At 44.4% G+C, this 18,378-nt stretch overlaps 1 protein-coding gene and 1 long non-coding RNA gene across 17 annotated transcripts; one reads left to right on the top strand and one right to left on the bottom strand.

Moving 5' to 3' along the window:
• Positions 1-5,998: 5,998 nt before the first annotated feature.
• Positions 5,999-8,059, top strand: LOC128402380 (uncharacterized). The gene is made up of 2 exons (XR_008327667.1): positions 5,999-7,039; positions 7,539-8,059. It is a non-coding gene; the product is annotated as an uncharacterized LOC128402380 (long non-coding RNA).
• A 2,660-nt stretch (positions 8,060-10,719) lies between these two features.
• Positions 10,720-17,817, bottom strand: LOC128402376 (zinc finger protein 883-like). 16 transcript variants are annotated; one of them, XM_053366419.1, is made up of 8 exons: positions 17,683-17,778; positions 16,960-17,058; positions 16,327-16,444; positions 15,401-15,895; positions 15,058-15,139; positions 14,698-14,777; positions 14,049-14,175; positions 10,720-13,367 (listed from the first exon to the last, which is right to left on the bottom strand). In XM_053366419.1, the coding sequence occupies exons 4-8, from the start codon at positions 15,746-15,748 to the stop codon at positions 11,626-11,628; spliced, it is 2,379 nt and encodes a 792-aa protein (XP_053222394.1). In that variant the 5' UTR covers positions 15,749-15,895; positions 16,327-16,444; positions 16,960-17,058; positions 17,683-17,778; the 3' UTR covers positions 10,720-11,625. The 16 variants fall into 16 exon arrangements, with proteins under 16 accessions (XP_053222394.1, XP_053222398.1, XP_053222392.1 ...); XM_053366423.1 differs by lacking the exons at positions 16,960-17,058; positions 17,683-17,778 and adding an exon at positions 17,795-17,817; XM_053366417.1 differs by lacking the exon at positions 16,960-17,058 and having other exon boundaries at positions 17,683-17,784.
• Between the last annotated feature and the right edge of the window lie 561 nt (positions 17,818-18,378).

The raw sequence follows: 18,378 nt of genomic DNA on the forward strand, positions 1-18,378 counted from the left end.
TAAAAACTAGACTTTCCGTGGCCTTCTTTACTCCAACCCCTAATTGTCCAGGTTCTTGTGCACCTGTCTAGAGGTACCATTTTCATTAGGGAAAACATCTCATAAAGAGATTTCTCTGCACCTGCGGCCTCAGGTGTGCATTGCAGGGCAGTCCCAGAACAAAACCGACTTCCTGACCCTGGGGTTAGGGGAATTAGGGAATTTAGGGTATAAAGACTATACTTTTTTGGAAGCCTGTTTATTCTGACTCATTTATACAGTTGTGTATGCACTGCACATTGGTGTTGGTGAAGAAAACCCTCACCCAGAAGATCCCTGGACACTTTGGCTCCTACCGTTCTCTATATGGGTGCTGCTTCTCTTCCAGGCAGGCGCTGAAGGTGGGACCTTGTCCGCCATGATTAGGTAGGGAAGACAGATTAGGGGGGATAAGGCAGAGCGTTCTCTCCATCTCCCCCTTTTGCCCTGAAGTGTGTGCAGGAAAGCCCACTCAGTTCAGGAATCCTCATTTCCCCCCACCCTTTCATTTTCCATGCCTAAGTAGGCTTATGCACGAAACATATGGGTGATAATAGATCCACAAAATCTGACATTAAGGAACACAGCAAACCTGTGGGCCTGATTTCTTTAAGATGAACTGAAAGATTAGGAGTATAAAACAGGCACCCATCGTTTGTATTGCTATGCAAGACAGAATAAAGTAGCAGGCTGGGAAGGGGAAGTTGTTCGCCATCATACAACTAACCGGGAGGTATGTTTTCCTGTTTCTTTTTTGTGTGGCACTTTGCAGCTCTTAGGAATAGGCAGGTGTCCCTTATGGAGATCCCCCTGCAACCTTAGTGCTCATAGTATCAAAAGGTGGAAGCATTTAACTGTTAGGTGTCACAGCCTCAAGTGAGGCAACTTTCTCATCATACAACTAACTTAAAGGAATACTATTTCTGATTCTTCTTTCCGAAACACATTCCAAAGAATCCTATGATGCTGCATATATATCTATATCTGGAAGGGACCCCAAAGGTCATCCAGCACAGCCCACTGCAAGGCAGGAATATGCAGGAGAACATCCACCAACCTTGGTTGTGCTGTCAGTGTTGCCCTATGAAAGGGCACTTTTAAAGCACTTTAAACTGCAGCTGCAAGTTGCGCCATGAAGCACACCTTGCCATCCCCTTTTGCTGACTGGGAGCGGAGGAGGTGCTGCTTACAGTCTCCCCAGGAGCATTTCAACAATCAGGAGGAGGCCTGAAGCCTTTGGGGTGATTGTACATCTGCTAAGAACATTTATACCTCCAGAGAAGGAAACAACCATGAGCCTGCTCTAAGGGAACGCTTATGAGTGTATAAAGTGTTTTTCTTTAAAACACCTCTCTTAACATTACAAACTGCTGCAAATATCCAAAACGCATACATACGTGCCAGTATTTCTCGATGTAAGTGATTCAACTGGCTTTTGGTTTTGGCCCCTGTTGCAGGGGCTCAGCCCACTTAGGCTCGTGCCATTGGGGCTCCCAGCCTATATGCATAGCGGGAGACAGTCTTAAATCTTTGCTTCACCCCTGCTGCGGAACACATTGCACAGTTGATTTTTAAGGGCTGACACACACAACCACCCCCAAACTGTATTCTGAAGCACTTTCCAAAGAATCATATGATGGTGGGTGAGTGGGTGAGTATATATCAGGAAGGGACCCCAAGGGTCCTCCAGTCCAACCTGCTACAAGGCAGGAATTCACCCTTCTGCAGCTGCAAGTTCGGTTCCGCCCGGAAGCCCCCCTTGCCATCCCCTTTTGTCCTGCCTGAAGTTCTCGGGCTGATTGCAGATATGCTAACCTCCAGGCAAAGGAAAAGCCATGAGCCTGCTCTTAAGACTCATACATGTAGAAAGTGCTTTTCTTGAGAGCCCCTCTCTTAACATTGGAAGCTGATGCAAGTGTCCCAAACTGGTGTGAAGTTGCTGGTTTGTAAATATTCAATATTCCTACTTTATTGATCTGAATTACTCAAACGGCTTTTAGTGCTGCCCACTAAAGCAGTGGCTGATCCCCATTTCTTCTGCTGCTGTTCAATTCAGAGTATCTGCTCAAAAAATGAAACAGAAAGCAATGGAGGATTGCCCTTAAGGCTGGGGTCTTCTAGATCCAAACTGGGTTTTGGATGCTCCATTAGACAAACCAGCCAGCTCTGCCTCTCTAATTCACTGGGCTTGCTTGCAAATTAATTCTCTTTTTTAATTTATGCCTCTTCCAAAACATTTATCTGAAGATTTAACGTGCAAGTGTACCACTTTGGGCTCTCTGGTTGGATTATGTGGATAAATCGATAGATGAAAAATCGGTGCCTTGAGTAATTACCTGGTTAAAGCAATGGTTCATCTGAATAAATTAAGTTTCCAACCCATTGCTTTGTCACCTTTTGATAGCCTAACAAGAACAGGAAAAAGGAGACATACCTCACCAGCATGGGAGAAGCCAGGAGGCTCTAGCCTACCCCAATCAAATAAATAAAATTATTTTACTATATTTTTACTGTACTGTACTGTGGTGGTTACGGGGGATGAGGCCAAGCCCCACTTGGGTGGGTGTAATATATCAGGAGTGGGGTTTTTTTTAAATGTTCTTATATGTTAATAGGTATTTCTATTTTTTCCCTTTTACCTTCATGACTTTTCCTCCACCTCCTCTTCTCCCTTCATCACGCGAAGTTTCCTCCTCCTCCTTTTCAGAACAGGAATTCAGCTGAGCAGACCTAAGAAATATCAATAATGTCAATTATTTTCACAAGAAGGGAAAGAGGGGTCCATGTCAAAGCGAACATGTATGTCTAGCCCAGATTCCAATGGAAGAAAGATTCAAGTGGGAAAGGAGCCTCCCTTCCCTAGGAGCCATCATACGGACTAACTGGAAGAAATGTGTTTTTCTTCTTTATTTTTTCTTGTTTATTCTTGTTTCTTCTTTCTGAAGCACTTCCCCAAGAATCACATAATGGTGCATCTAGCTGGAAGGGACCCCAAGGGTCATCCAGTCCAACCCGCCGCAAGGCAGGAATCTGCAAAGGAACCACAAGGGTTCATTTAATAATAATAATATTAATAATAAGTGGAGGAATTGGGATCTGGAGGAATTAGCTGGTTACAAAAGCACCGCTTCAAGCAGTTTCCAAGACATTAAAGGCGGCCTGAGGGGGAAAGCAATGGAGATCTGCACTTTATTTTATATAAAGAATAAATTATTATCATTATCACAGCCAGTTACTCTGGAGTTGCTTCTCCCCCCAATTCCAATATATAAAAATAGTATACTGTTAAGGCTTAGGGGGGAAGAGGCCACGTCCCCCTTGGGTGGCTGTGATTTATAATAATAATAATAATAATAATAATAATAATAATAATAATAATAATTTAACATTTAATGATATTAACAATGTATTACTATTTCCCAGCCACCAACAGAATATTTTTTTAAAACCGACAAAACATCATACACTACAAACTTCCCTCACCCTTTTATAATAACAATAATAATAAAATGAATGATAATAATAATAATGTATTACTCTTTCCCAGTCACCAAGAGTATTTTAAAAAACGATAAAACAACAATTTTCCCTCACCCTTTTATAAGAATACCCATTATAATAATGATAACAATTTGAAAATGAAGGATAATCCTCATTTCTTCCCCTTCCCCAACAGAATATTAAATAATTCGACAAAACGGGATATATTACAAACTTCCCTAAGCCTTTTCTAATAATAATAAGAATAATTTTAAAAGCAATGATGATAATCCTTTATTATTATTTCCCGCCCACTCCCAACGCGACCAAACTCACGCGCTTCCTTCGAGAAAATGGCGAAGGAGACGCTGAGGAGAACACGCGCCCAAGGCATGGCCACGCCCATATCCCGACCTGGGATTGGCCCGAAGGCCGACCTATTGCCGCCGAGTTTACTGCTGCTGAGCCTGCTGGGCGCGTGCGCTGAGCGAGTGGGTTCCTAGGGCGGCCATTTTGGACGAGGGCAACTGGACTGGAAAGAGGGGGGAAGAAAGGGCAGAAGGCGCGCCACCGCCGCCATGTCGGTTGAGGGTCGTCGTCGGCGATAGGTCGGCCTTTGGGCCAATCCCAGGCCGGGCGGTGGGCGGTGCCAGCCGTTTCCCGCTTTTTCTCCTCCCAGCTGTTTCTCAGCTGCTTCTCCTCAGCTGTTTCCCACGCCCGGGACGCCGAGGCAGTTTTGGCGCCTTTTTATTACAAGAAAGGATTATTAGCAGTACTTTTAAAATTATTTTTATTTTTATTATTAGAAAAGCCTTAGGGAAGTTTGCAATCTAGTATGTTTTGTCGCGCTTTTAATATTCTGTTCGGAGTGGCTGGGGAAGGGGAATAAATGAGGATTATCCTTCATTTTTAAATTCTTATCATTATTATAATGGTTATTCTTATAAAACTTATAAAAGTTGGTAGTATATTATGTTTTATCGTGTTTTTAAATACTATGTTGGTGGCTGGGAAAGAGTATTAAATTATGATTATCATTAAGTGTTAAATTATTATTATTATTATTATTATTATTATTATTATTATTATTATAAATCACACCCACCCAAGTGGGACACGGCCTCTTCCCCCTAAGCCTTAACAGTATAGTATTTTTATTTATTCGAATTGGGGGAGAAGCAACTCCAGAGGAACTGGCTGTGATAATTAATTATATATATATATATATATATATATATATATATATATATATATATATAAAATAAAAGTGCAGATCTCCATTGCTTTCCCCCTCAGGCCGCCCTTAATGTCTTGGAAACTGTAGCTGAACAGTGTATTGTTCAGATGAAGCACTGCTTGGTTTTGTAACCAGCTAATTCCTCCAGATCCCAATTCCTCCACTTATTATTATTATTATGAAATCAACCCTTGTGGTTCCTTCGCAGATTCCTGCCTTGTGGCGGGTTGGACTGGATGACCCTTGGGGTCCCTTCCAGCTGGATGCACCATTATATGATTCTGGTGTTGCGGTAAATTCCGGGTGCGAGACTGCTCAGCCACCCGGCTCGTCGGACTAAGTCCGCGGGTCCTAGCCCGCCTGGCTGAGGATATGCAGGCAGTTGAGGCCCAGTGAGAGGGGACTGCAAAGCGCAAACTTACACAGCATGCCCTTCCACTGACCTCGTCCGGGGAGTTTGACCTACATGCTGCCGCTCTAGGGCCAGGGACTCCCGGTTTGCCCTTTAACGGGCCCTGCACGCGCCGCCGCATGGGGAGGGAGCATGAATGCATCCCCCCCCCAACTTGATGTTAGACTAAAGGAAGAGCAGCAAAAGAGGCTTGAGCCCAGGGGTCAGCCTCCTTTCCTTTGGCCTTAGGCCCACCCCCGCCGGCTGTCCATTGTCCTCCCTGGCCGGGGGCGGGTCAAAGGCCAGCTCAGACAGGTGGGTGGCACCCGCCCAGGTGAGCCTCACTTGGTGCCGCAAACCCCGCCCACCTGTGGGGAAGGGAGGGCGGATATTGTTTTGTTCCGTCATCTCACTATTGGGTGGGTAGGCATTGTGATTGAGATGGTTACCTGTCCGACTGACACTCGGGGCATAATATCACCAGTCATGACTATTACTCACCCCTCCCCTTATACCTTCCCTGAGTCCTATATGCCATTGGAATTGATGGTATTGATACAAGTGATTTCTTATTAATTTCTAAAGTTTTCCCACTGAGCCAGTACATAGATACATTTATCAGTGAAATGCCACATTTGATACTGACACATCCCCTGTTGTTCCTTTGTTAGAGACCTGGGGCTCAGAGGGGAGTCACAGGCTCCTTCTGCAAACTGAGCTGCTCTTGTTTTCTTGCTCCTTTGAGCTGATTAGTATTCCATCACTAGTGGAAAAGGCATTTTGGATTCTTCCCTGGGGGGTTGAAGCTTTGTTGGGGCCGCTTGGACACCTTGCAGCATAACTATTCATATTTAAATGGTACAGGTCCTGATCCCAGGGTATCTCTGGGGCTCATCTGTCCATGTGAGTTCTACACACACACACACACACAAGTGCGTGTGTCGTGGAGGCAGGTGAAGACTTAACTCTCTCAATGTTTAATAGGCTGTGACAGTGAGATGCTCTCAAATGTCTCATGGCTGCCCCCAACAGCTTTGGGTTGATGTTAAATAGCAGTGGCAACAAGGCTTAGCTGCAAAAGGGCAGTGGGAGGAAACCGAGGGGTCTCCTGGATCCAGTCCGCTTGTGACCACCAATGATTACACATCATTTGTGGCATTTGTTGCCACTTTGGACAGCCTTTTCTAAGCAATGTTAGAATGTGGTTTCTACATTATCACAGCCCTGTCGAAAGCAGAAAGTATGGCTCACGGGGAGGACACAAGGAGGACAGCTCTGTCTTGATGCTGGGGGTGGTGGTAAGGCAGGCTGATCAGCACTGACCAGAGCAGGCCCCTTTGTGGCACCTGCTTAAATGGAAGCTGCTGCAACAAAGGACCTTCCTCTGTCTGCAAAGGAATGTGTGTTTTTTCAGCTTGGCCATCAGGTGACAGGTGAGAGGCCCCAGCCAACTGTTAAAATGGTCCACAAGGGTGGGGGAGTTCAGGATTCACCCCTTTTCTGTGAGAGGAGAGCTTTGCAGTCCTCCAAGTGAGGGGTGAGGAGGCTTGTGCTCACCTTGAATCTGTCTCTCCCTCCAAGCTTTTCTGTGGCTTCTCCCCAGGGTGGATTCTTTGAGGAGTCAGGTGTGGGTTCAGACGGAAGCTCCTTTTCTCTTCTTTTTGCAGGGTGCCTTGAGTGAATCCAGTTTTGGGCTTTGGTGCTTTTTCCATGCATCCACAAACCACCTTTGGCACTTGGCATGAGACTTTTGGTTTCCTTTCTCATTTCCTTCTTTTCTGTAGATCTCTCCAAAGCATTGATTGCGTATTAATGAAATCCTGCAGGCTGTGATCAGGTCGGCACATAGCGTAGACTACAAACTGGCTAAAGTCATCATCAAACTGGCTGCTGAAGATATGCTGAGGACCAGAGTAAGGAGCAAACTGCTGAAATAGATGCTCCTTATATCGCTAAGCTGAAGGAGTGAGCGACGCTGGCACAACCCTAACCCTAAACTTAAACCCTAACCCTTACCCCCCAACCCTCTAACCCTACACCCTCATTCTAAACCCAACCCCTAACATTTAACCCCTAAGCCCTACCTAACCCTCACCCCAGCCTAACCCTCTAACCCCTAAAACCCTAATCCCTAACCCTTCAGGAAGAATTCAGTGCAGCCCCATGGGGAGGCTGCCCTCAAAGGCCGGTGTCCTCCCTAAGTGCATGACAAGCCGCAGCACCTGGGGACTGCCCAGGTCCCTGGCTCAGCTTTGCACAGAACTCAGAAGCCCTCCTCCTCCCCTCCCCTCTGGCTCAGGCCAGCACATGATCCTGAAGGTCCCTTCTACCTCCACAATTCTATGATTCTATGAAGAGCAGCCTGTTTAGCCCAGTAGTGCATTTGCACATTCACATCTTTCGTATTTGCAGAAACAAGGAGACTGGCTTTGGAATAGCAGCCGTGAGCAAGGCAGGCAGCCAAGGCAGCTCTTAACATTTGCAAGATGGGAAAGGTGAGGAATGGTCAGGAAACTCTGGCAGAAAGACAACAGAACTATGGGAATTGCTGGAATTGCTCATCTCAAGACCCCCCCTCACTTCTCCATTGACCAAAAAGGTATAAAAACCCCACATTCCAAAAAGTCACTTGGCTCTTCTAGCTGCAAGAGAGAAGGACTTACTCAGTGCTCCTAAGGAATCAGTGCACATCTGCTTCACCTAAGGACAGCTATGGACTTTCTCACCCCCTACATTTCTTGGCTTGATATTAATGCGAGTTTTCGGGCAAAACTGTCCCTTTCTGTAGGCTTTTGGGATTTTCCCACTCTTTAGATCAAGGTGCATATGTCTTGTAGGATCTGCTGCCTGCTTAAATTGTCATTTTGCTGCCTGAAGCAGCATTTATATATATTCTGTCACTTTCATTTCATATAATAAACCAATCTTTATATGTCCTCTGTGTAAAAACATTTTTGGTCCAATTAATTTTTATTGCTTTTCAAAGTTTTCAACAAGTTAACATCAAATTAATACAAATTTAATACAGATTTAAAAGTTGACTTCCCACCCAGGATCCATGTTTCTCTTTCCTCCCTTACTCACTGCTCAATATAGCATACATTTCCTAATTTCATTTCAATACTTAAAATATTTTATCACTAATTCTTTTCCCTTTCTTCATTTCCCATTGGCTGTACAGTGGTACATTGGTTCTCAAGCTTAATCTGTTCTGGGAGGCCGTTTGACTCCCGAAACCATCCAAGAACCAAGACGCGGCTTCCAATTGGCTGCAGGAACTTCCTGCACTCAAGTGGAAGCAATGCTGGACATTTGGCTTCTGACAAAACATTCGCAAACCAGAACACTTACTTTTGGGTTTGCGGTGTTTGGGAGCTGATTTGTTCAACAACTAAGCCGTTCGGGAAACAAAATACCACTGTACACATTTCAATTCCTGCATAGACTTTTATTTTACTATAACAAATTCCCAAAATGTCAAATAGAGTTACTCTTCACTTTGTCAGCCCACAAAAATCACTGGTTATGCATCAATATCCCACAAATACAACTTATTTCTCCTGGTGTTTTGCATGTGCACATGTCTGACTGGTGATGGTAAATACGAAGTCCTCTTCAGCCGCAGCATTCCATTCCAGCTTCACACACACAAACAATCCCCGGGATCTCCTGATTCTCATTGTTATATAGCAAAAGAGTCATTGGTGATATCATATTCCCAGGCTTCAGCGTCAGGTCTGTCCACGTTCTTGCCCTCCTTGCCTAATACCAGGTGGGAGGGGGAGTGAACATTATTGCCGTGAAAATATATTTTAATTTTTTCTTAATCCTCTCCCCCATGCTCAGTTAGGTCCATACAAGCCATCTTCTATACTTCGCAATTTCAGATTATTTCTTCTTTACCAGGTATATCCAATTTTATAATGTTACAACAGTTTGGGATTTAAATGCTGCTTCATACTCTCTTGTGCCAAATGCTTTGGTCCATCGTCTCTAAATCCAGCTTTACTCTAGTTTCTATTACATCTTTTTGTTCCATGAGCCTGTACAGGACAAGGACTAATTCCTTAAAAACATTTGTATTTAAATGACCCTTTCCTTTCCCTTTAGCCAGGCAGATTTTCACACACACCATCCAATAATTCATTTGCATACAGGACCCATCAATTTTTAGCTGGCAAAGTTAATTTATATTTAAGGTCCGCTCTTCTTAAATTCTTACAATTCCATTGCTCGGCAGAGGTTAATTGCAAAAAATCCTTAAGAAGAAAATTATTCAAAGAAACCATCCACTCCCATTTCCAATACCCCTCACAGCAGAAATTAGCATCTTACGAAACCTTCAATTAACAGTCAAATAGTCTCCAGCAGCTTTGGTTAACATCATGTAGGCTGGGGCACCTCTTCACTTTAGTCCAATTGTCTGAAATCAAAGGAGATTCACAGCAAACATGGTTGTTGATGGAGGCCTTCTCGAGAATGGAGTCACATCAAAAGACAGAACCCTGCCCCTCCTTTCTCAGTGAAGTTTTCCAACTCCATCCAAGACCAAAGCAAATATTATAAGGTGTCTGCAAGTTTATGACACTCCCCAATTTCATCAGAAGGATTAAGGGGGATGCTAGCCCACCCCCAATATCTTCACCCAAGGACACACACCCCTGGGGCTTCGGAGAACCTGGGAGAGCAACATCCCGTGCTCCCTACTGGAAACGGAAGCCCTATGTAATAACTTCTTGTTGGTGTAGGGTTAAAGACAAACACATTTTCATAAAAGGATGCATGTTATGACTCTAGCAAAAGATCCCAAAGCCTCTTCATTGTGTGTGAATACACGTGAGAGCTGGACATGCATGTTATTTCAGACACATGTAACAGTTCTAGTGGAGAATGTGGGCGGCAAGGGTGCCTTAAGGCATATTTAACCTCACATGTTGGACTTTTAATGTTAAAGTCCAACATTTTTTTTGACAATTAAAAGGTGTCCCTGTGTTACTCTTCCCATCCAGCTGTCCCTGGCAATGAAGCTCTTTGCGATAAGTGAGGCCATAGTTTCCAAACCATTTGCAAAGGGTAAATAAGTTTTAGCTGCAGAGAGTTTTAACTGATACATGCTTCCCTTTGGTTGGCAACTGTTAAAAATATATATTTGAAGGGTCATGCAAGCAAAGGTATAGGGCTTAAGGCCAGAATTTGAATTTGGTTAATTGTTTCATGTGAGAATTTAGCCAGAATTTGAATTGTATGGTTGAGAGCTTGAAGCCAAAACCAATTTATCCAAGTCATTGGCAGTGACATCTGTGGGCCCTTAACTTTATGTAACACTCACACTCTTCGCCTCCATGCAAAGCCTGGGACATAGTCTCTTTAAGGGGAATTTATTAGAACAGACTGGTTTTGCAAAATTCTTAGAATCCTCTGGAATCCCCTTCTATTCCTTGTTCTTTTAAGAACATTTAGTTCACTCTGTTTCTGTGGTGGCCTTGGAATGCTATCAGGCCAATAGCATTGCTTGGAAGCAACTGGAAACAGAAGACTACACATTATAAATATATTGAGTTAGAGGTATATTGAAAACACTTCTTCACTCAACTGTATTTATTGTGTGAAGTTTAATGCAGACAAATACAATTGTGAATAGATTGCCAGTAAGCAAGGGGTTAAGAACCGCAGTCTTTACATCTTAGAGAAGGCTACAAGGCTCAGATTGGTGTTGATCCCTCTTCTCTCCAAGGGCAGGAGTAAAAAGGTCTATTTGTCTTTTACAATTTTTTCTTTCTCTTGCTTACCATGCTCTCAACCTGGAAGGACGTGTGGCTACTCTGCAGGCTCACATAAAGGATCTTCATCTTAACTTCTGTAATTTTTAATCTAAGATGTGCTGTGCCTTTGTTTACATTCATACTGATTTGAAGAACACTAGATTTATTGTAGGTAAAACTTTTATGCTTACTTGAAAGCCTGATCTTATTATTAGTAAAAAGGGAAGAGGCGGGGTAGCAAATCCCAAGTGCCCAGAAAGGATTCCTAATATAGGCTTCACAGCCTTTTATCCCTGCTATTATATCCCTTTTATCAAACTATTAAACTCTGCTGCAGGAGGCTTTAAGGTAAGATCAAACCTAGGGGATTTCAATGTAGGGCTCACAACTGTTTGTCAAACTGTTATTGTGTAAACACACGTTTACACAACTCCACCCACATTTCTGGGGTTCTGAGTTTTGTAAGGCAATATTGATATTGACAGGAGGGAGGGTCAATTCAGTACACAACTAGATGGCACTGATTGAAGGCAACCTCATCAGTGTTGCCAAATCATGCATGACTCTCTTCCCCAGGTGTGATGTGAAGAAGGTATTCCAACACCTCGGCCAATGACTTGCACCTCACAGATGTGGGCATGTAGTATGAAGAAATGTTAGATAATACGAACACCGTAGCAATACTCACCCACCTACTAATTAAAGTTTCATATATTTAAATTTGTAAACAGCAACTGCTATGGTTTCTCCCCATTGGGAATTTGATGGGAAGTGAGGTTGTCACTGCCAGTGAAGCTCATTCCATATTTGAAGCACTGATATGGTCTCTCTCCACTGTGAATTCTTTGGTGGGAAGTGAGAGTGCGACTGTGTCTAAAGCTCTTTCCACATTCCAAGCACAGATATGGTTTCTCTCCACTGTGAGTTCTTTGATGGGTAGTGAGAGATGATCTTTGACGGAAGCTCTTTCCACACTCTTGGCACTGAAAAGGTTTCTCCCCGGTATGAATTCTTTGATGGGCCGTGAGAGTTGTTCTGTGACTGAAGCTCTTTCCACATTCAAAGCATTGATAGGGTTTCCCCCCTGTATGAATTATTTGATGGGAAGTGAGACTTTCCTTATGACTGAAACTCTTTCCACACTCTTGGCATTTAAATGGTTTCTCTCTTCTGTGAGTTGTCTGATGGTAAGTGAGAGTGCTGCTGTGATTGAAGCTCTTTCCACATTCCAAACACTGATATGGTTTCTCCCCACTGTGAATTGTTTGATGGGAAGTGAGGGCGCTGCTCTGATGGAAGCTCTTCCCACATTGCAAGCATTGATATGGTTTCTCCATGCTGTGAGTTCTTTGATGGACAGTGAGGTTGCTGCTGTAACGGAAGCTCTTTCCACATTCTAAGCATTGATATGGTTTCTCCCCGCTGTGAGTTCTTTGATGGGCCATGAAATTAGCTCTGTGACTGAAACTCTTTCCACATTCCATGCACTGATATGGTTTCTCTCCAGTATGAATTCTTTGATGGAAAGTGAGTGTTTCCTTTCGACTGAAACTCTTTCCACATTCCAAGCACTGATAGGGTTTCTCCTCGCTGTGTGTTCTTTGATGGGAAGCGAGACTTTCTTTCCGAGTGAAGCTCTTTCCACATTCCAAGCACTCGTAAGGTTTCTCCCCTGTATGAATTCTATGATGGGAAGTGAGATGGTTGCTCTTACTAAAGCTCTTTCCACACTCTTGGCATTCAAAGGGTTTCTCCCCAGTATGAATTCTTTGATGTAAAGTGAGTTTTCCCTTCTGACCAAAGCTCTTTCCACATTCCAAGCACTGATAGGGCTTCTTCCCGGTATGAATTACTTGATGTGTAGTGAGAGCGGTGCTGTGACGGAAACTCTTTCCACATTCCAAGCACTGATAGGGTTTCTCCCCTGTATGAATTCTTTGATGGGAAGTGAGAGCAGAGCTCTTGCTTAAGCTCTTTCCACATTCCAAGCACTGATAGGGTTTCTCCCCAGTGTGAATTCTTTGATGGGAAGTGAGAGCGGTGCTGTGACGGAAGCTCTTTCCACATTCCAAGCACTGATACGGTTTCTCTCCAGTATGAATTCTTTGATGGGAAGTGAAAGTTGCGCACTGAGTGAAGCTCTTTCCACATTCCAAGCACTGATAGGGTTTCTCCCCGGTATGAATTCTTTGATGGGAAGTGAGATTGCTGTTGTGACTGAAGCTCTTTCCACATTCCAAGCACTGATACGGTTTCTCCCCAGTGTGGACTCTGTGATGGGCTGTGAGAGTTCGTTTCCGACCAAAGCTTTTTCCACATTCTAAGCACTGATAGGATTTCTTCCCAGTGGGATTTATTTGATGGGAAGTGGAATGAGAGCTCTGACGGAATCTCTCCCCACACTCCGAATATTTATGTGGCTTCTTCATTGTGTGGATTCTGCCATGGTCTCCCTTGATCGTTTCTAATTTATCACCACCTACATTGAAGAGAAAAAGAGTTTAGAGTCACAGGAAGAAATTGAGTCCCCAGTTAGTAAACAATGCTAACGAATGCTTGTGATAGAGGGAGAACTGACGAGAGTTCAGATGTGAGGTCTTCCTACAGAGTTCACTGCCTTTGTTGATTAGCATTTATGGACATATTTATGGGAACCTGGAATTTGAAAAGCCTGGCTCCTTTCTGGGTTGGATCTGACCCAATCATGGAATCTGCTTCATCTCAAAGGTCAGTAAGTTCTCTGACCAGCTGAAAATGGACAGCAGCAAAAACTTAAAACGTGACAAAAGCTACTTCCATTTGTCTAACAAGTCTGAAGCCTACATTTAAAAAGGACTGAGCAGTTCAGATGAGCCTAACTTTCTTCTGTAATGTTTTATTTGCAGTTTAATGTAGGTTGTAAACCGCTTTGATTCCCCCCCCCCCGAAAAATATAAAGTGATATAGAAATGAAATGAATGATAATAATAGTAACAACTGGAGGAAGAATAATCACAGACAAACCAGTAGGCAGCCCTCCATTCAAGGTGAGCTGTAGGGACGTTAGAATCTCAGGTGCTATAGTAGCCCTGTTGAGCTCCATCAAGATATTGGAGGTTTGTTACAAAGAGGTATGTATTGATTTTCAAAACAGATATTACGAACCAGCAGGGAGCCTTACCAAGTGAGTCCATGATCCCACGATTCTCCTCCATGACTTCCTTATGTAAAGCTCTCTGGTCAGAATCCAGCAATGCCCATTCCTCGTCTGTGAAACAAACAGCGACATCTTCAAAGCACACCGGACCCTAAAAGAAGGAAAATGTCCTCCACTTAGACAGCATAAATATGATCTACTACACATTGCTCTGTTGTTTTCTGCCTGTTGGTTACCGCGTTGTTTTAATGGGATTGTTTTGCTGCACATTTGCAGCAAATTCTTCAGGGGAAACTCCTAATGCCCTAAAGTGCACTTCACGGGGTGAATGGGGACCTGGGAAGGGAGAGGATAGAGGGGGAAAGCCCTGCTGTGCAACTGATTGGGGTGGCTAGGTGAATCCCGGCCACTCTTTTTTATGGTTTGTCCACTTCTTAGAAACCTGTTTTAGCATTCAATTATAACTTTATAAAGAAAATGGCAATGACTGAGGGATAATATAAGTGACATTCGGAAGTTGAGGTGAGGAAGCTGTTCCTTATTCTTAGTAAATAAACCTTCTCAAATGGCCTTTTTAGCCTTTGTTCAGGGGAGCTTTGGCAGAAGCTTGGGCACAGAGGCACCTGGCTGCCCCACCCAGGGCCTCTCTCCCCACAATGCTCCTTCCCACTACCTGATCTGGTTCCACAGCTGCCGCTTCCCCTCCGTTGCCATGAAAATATGGATGAGGTTTCACTGATGTCTTTCTGTCACCTGCGAGAGACAAAGGTAAGTGGGAAGCCAAGGGGGTCTGCTTCTCTCGGAGGTTAAGTAGTGCATCTCTAACTACATATGGGCCTTTGAAAAAGCCTCCCCTACTGAGCATGTTTGGACGTTTGTACTCATTTCATATTTTAGTTGTGTAAATAAACATTTCCCCTCCTGGAGCTTCTTGGCCCCAAATGTCTTCCCCCAAAAGATTCAAATAACCCACTGCTATGTTTAAAAATCTACAGAATGTGACCCAACAGAGAAATAACTCATTCCTCCTTACCCAGGGGCTTCTCTCTGGTATCCAACAGAGTCCTCTCTGCTTCAGAGGAATCCGTGCCCATTTCTGCAAACAGATAATTTCCCTGAAATCACAGAATGACAGAGTTGGAAGGGACTCCAAGGATCAGCTATTCCAACCCTCTGCAATGCAGGAACTTCAACAAGTATTCCAAACAGAGAACTGGGAGAAGAGTTAGAAAAGGAACGGCAGAGGCAAAAACATTAGGGGTATCAGATAGCATTCCATGGATGCTTTCCAAAAAAGATGTGCCATTGGTCGAGAATTTGAGGATACCCTACCTCATGTTCAGAGCACCTTGGGAGTATTCAGAGGAAAGTCTCACCTGCTGTTCTGCCTCCTTTCTCTCCGCTGCCTGACTCAGGAGGAAACCTTCGGCCAGGGCCACTGCCTGGGCACTGGTCTTTGCTCCACATTCCCTCACCCAGCTCTCCATCTCCGGTGGAAGGACAGCCAGGAACTGCTCCAAGATCACCAGGTCGAGCATCTCAGCTTTCGTGTGCCTTTCTGGCTTTAGCCATTGACGGTCAAAGTGGTATAGTCGACTGCAAAACTCTCGGGGACCTTTGACCTCTTGGTAGCAGAACTGCTGGCTCTGCACATCAGAGCGAAGGGTGTCCTCCTCACCCAGGATCTGCACAGAGTTTTCCCAGAATCCCCTGCTGCTCCCCATTAGGATGAAATTGCCTCTTCCTCCTCCAGGGTCAGCTGAGTCTTGCTCATCCACCTGTGCTCTCAAGAAACCTCCAAGGGATCAGAAAGAATCTGTTTTTTCTTCTGCCAAGTTTTGTCTGTCCAAATTAGAGGTGCTAGAAAAGTCCTACAAAGCACAAACACATTGTTCTGTTATAAAATGGATACACTGTCAGGAGAAGAAAACAATGTTTCCTCAGCAAGCGTGGATGAGCCTTGCAAGGAATCAGGCCTGGACTATACCACGGCACTGACTTTAACTTTCTTTTCAAAGTTAAAAAGGATGGAAGCCCCTATTTCTCCTAGTGCCTTCTCGGTAGCGGCACCCTCCCTGTGGAATGCCCTCCCTTCAGATGTCAAGGAGATAAAGAACTACATAACTTTTAGAAGACATCTGAAGGTAGTCGTATATCCAGAAGGTTTTAATATTTGATGTTTTAATTTGTTTTTATATGTGCTGTAAACCAGCCAGAGTGGCTGGGAAACCCAGCCAGATGGACGAGGTATAAATAACAAACAACAACACTAGAAAAGTTACCATGCAAAATGTGCAGGCACCTTAAGGGATTTCTGTGAGATGAGTCAGCCTGGTTGCTCCTGCCTTTCGGTGTTTTCAGTCAATGAATGAAGTCAGAACTGCAACTGATGAATGAGGAATTTGGACTGTCATTTTTGTCTACAGGAGTAGAAATCATATATCGAACAGATGGAAAGCTCTTTAATCTGAGCAGGCTGAAAGCAAAGAGTAAGATTACCTTACCTTCTGTCATAGAGCTTCAATATGCTCATGACAACATAGTGTGTGCACACTCAGAGGACGACCTCCAAACCATGCTAAATATATTTGCAGAAGCTTACAAAAAGCTTGGCCTATCGCTCAACATCCAAAAAACCAAAGTGCTGCACCAACAAGTGTAAAACAACCCCTCTGCAGCGCCAGAAATCCAACTCGAAGGTGTTATGTTGGGAAGTGTTAATCACTTCTCCTACCTGGACAGTTATCTTTCCACAAGGGCTGACATTGATGCCGAAATCCAGCATCGCCTGAGCTCTGCAAGTGCTGCATTCTCCCAATTGAAGTGCAGAGTGTTTGAGGACAGAGACATTCGTAGAGAAGCCAAAATGCTAGTTTGGGGGGGTGTGGTTCCCCCCCACCAAAATGCTTGTTTACAAAGCTATTGTACTACCAACCTTACTGTCTGCTTGTGAAACATGGAACACTTATAAATGCCATCTCCAACTTCTGTAAAGCTTCCATCAACAGTGTCTCAGAAAATTTTTACACATCACCTGGGAAGACAAGTGAACTAATGCCAGTGTACTGGAAGAAGGAACAATCACCAGTGTCAAAGCAATGATACTTCAACATCATCTGCGCTGGACTGGTCATGTTGTGCGGATGCCTAATTATCATCTTCCAAAGCAACTACTCTATTCCGAGCTTAAAAATGGAAAGCGTAATGCTGGTGGTCAACAAAAGAGGTTTAAAGACTGTCTCAAGGCAAATCTTTAAAAAGTAGTATAAACACCGACAACTGGGAAACACTGGCCTGTGAACGCACCAGTTGGAGAACAGCCTTTACCAAAGGAGTATTGGACTTTGAAGAAAAACAAACTCGGAATGAAAGGGTGAAACGAGCTAAGAAGAAGGCACTTTTGGCAAACCCTCACCGGAATCAACTCCCGCCCAGAAACCTATGTGTGGATCCAGAATTGTCCTCTGTTAAGAATGTGTTCATGGAAGGTAATCTTACTTGGCTACGAGGGATCGCTAAAGAAAAGAAGAAGACCCCATAGCCTCTGCTCCTAGATTTGGAGCCCCGCCCCGTCCCCACCCACCTCCATGCACAAGCTAAGCCCGGGGCTCTTAATTCTCCCCGATGCTCCGCAAGGGACAAGAGAGAGGAATCTCACCCGGTCCCAGAAGGCGCCAAGGACGCAGCTCTGCAAAAGAGGGAGACCACAGCCCCTCTTCCCTGGCAGGAAGTGACGCAAAAGGAGGTTCCTTTGCCCGCCCCCGCCCCACCTTCATTTCCTGTCCTCGACAGGCGCCATTTCAGGAGAGACGGTGAGGGTGGGAAGAGGCGACGGGCTGCCCGGCGACGTGACGCCACAGCACCATCTTGGAAGAGGGCGAGAAGCAGGCGGAAACGCCAACATCCTGGAAAAGGAGGGGCGGGGAGAGGAAGGTGGCGGAAAGAGTGGGAGCATTTGCACATACACGTGTCCACAAAACACCAAGACTCCTGCAGGTGATTGCAGGTAATGCAACAGGAGCCCTTCTGCAAATGGCCTTTGCAGCGTAACTCAGTTAAATGGTAACAAAGTATCCAGATGCGCCTATTTACAGTGGATATTTTCACTTAGCCCTGTTTCTCTCTGAATCCACCAATTTCTTTGTTAAATACTAACGTAAAATCGCGAGTGGGAATTGCAGGCGAAAAAGGACACGCCTGCGGAGACGAAAGCTCATACCAATAACTAACTTAGTTGGTCTCTAAGATGCTACTGGAAGGAATTTTTGTTTTGTTTTGTTTTGTTTCGACTACGACAGACCAAAACGGCTACCTACCTGTAACTAGAAATTTGGGGGAAAGTTGTTCAGCAGGC

The sequence above is a fragment of the Podarcis raffonei genome, chromosome 15, assembly GCF_027172205.1.
Source record: "Podarcis raffonei isolate rPodRaf1 chromosome 15, rPodRaf1.pri, whole genome shotgun sequence".
Lineage (NCBI taxonomy): Eukaryota > Metazoa > Chordata > Lepidosauria > Squamata > Lacertidae > Podarcis > Podarcis raffonei.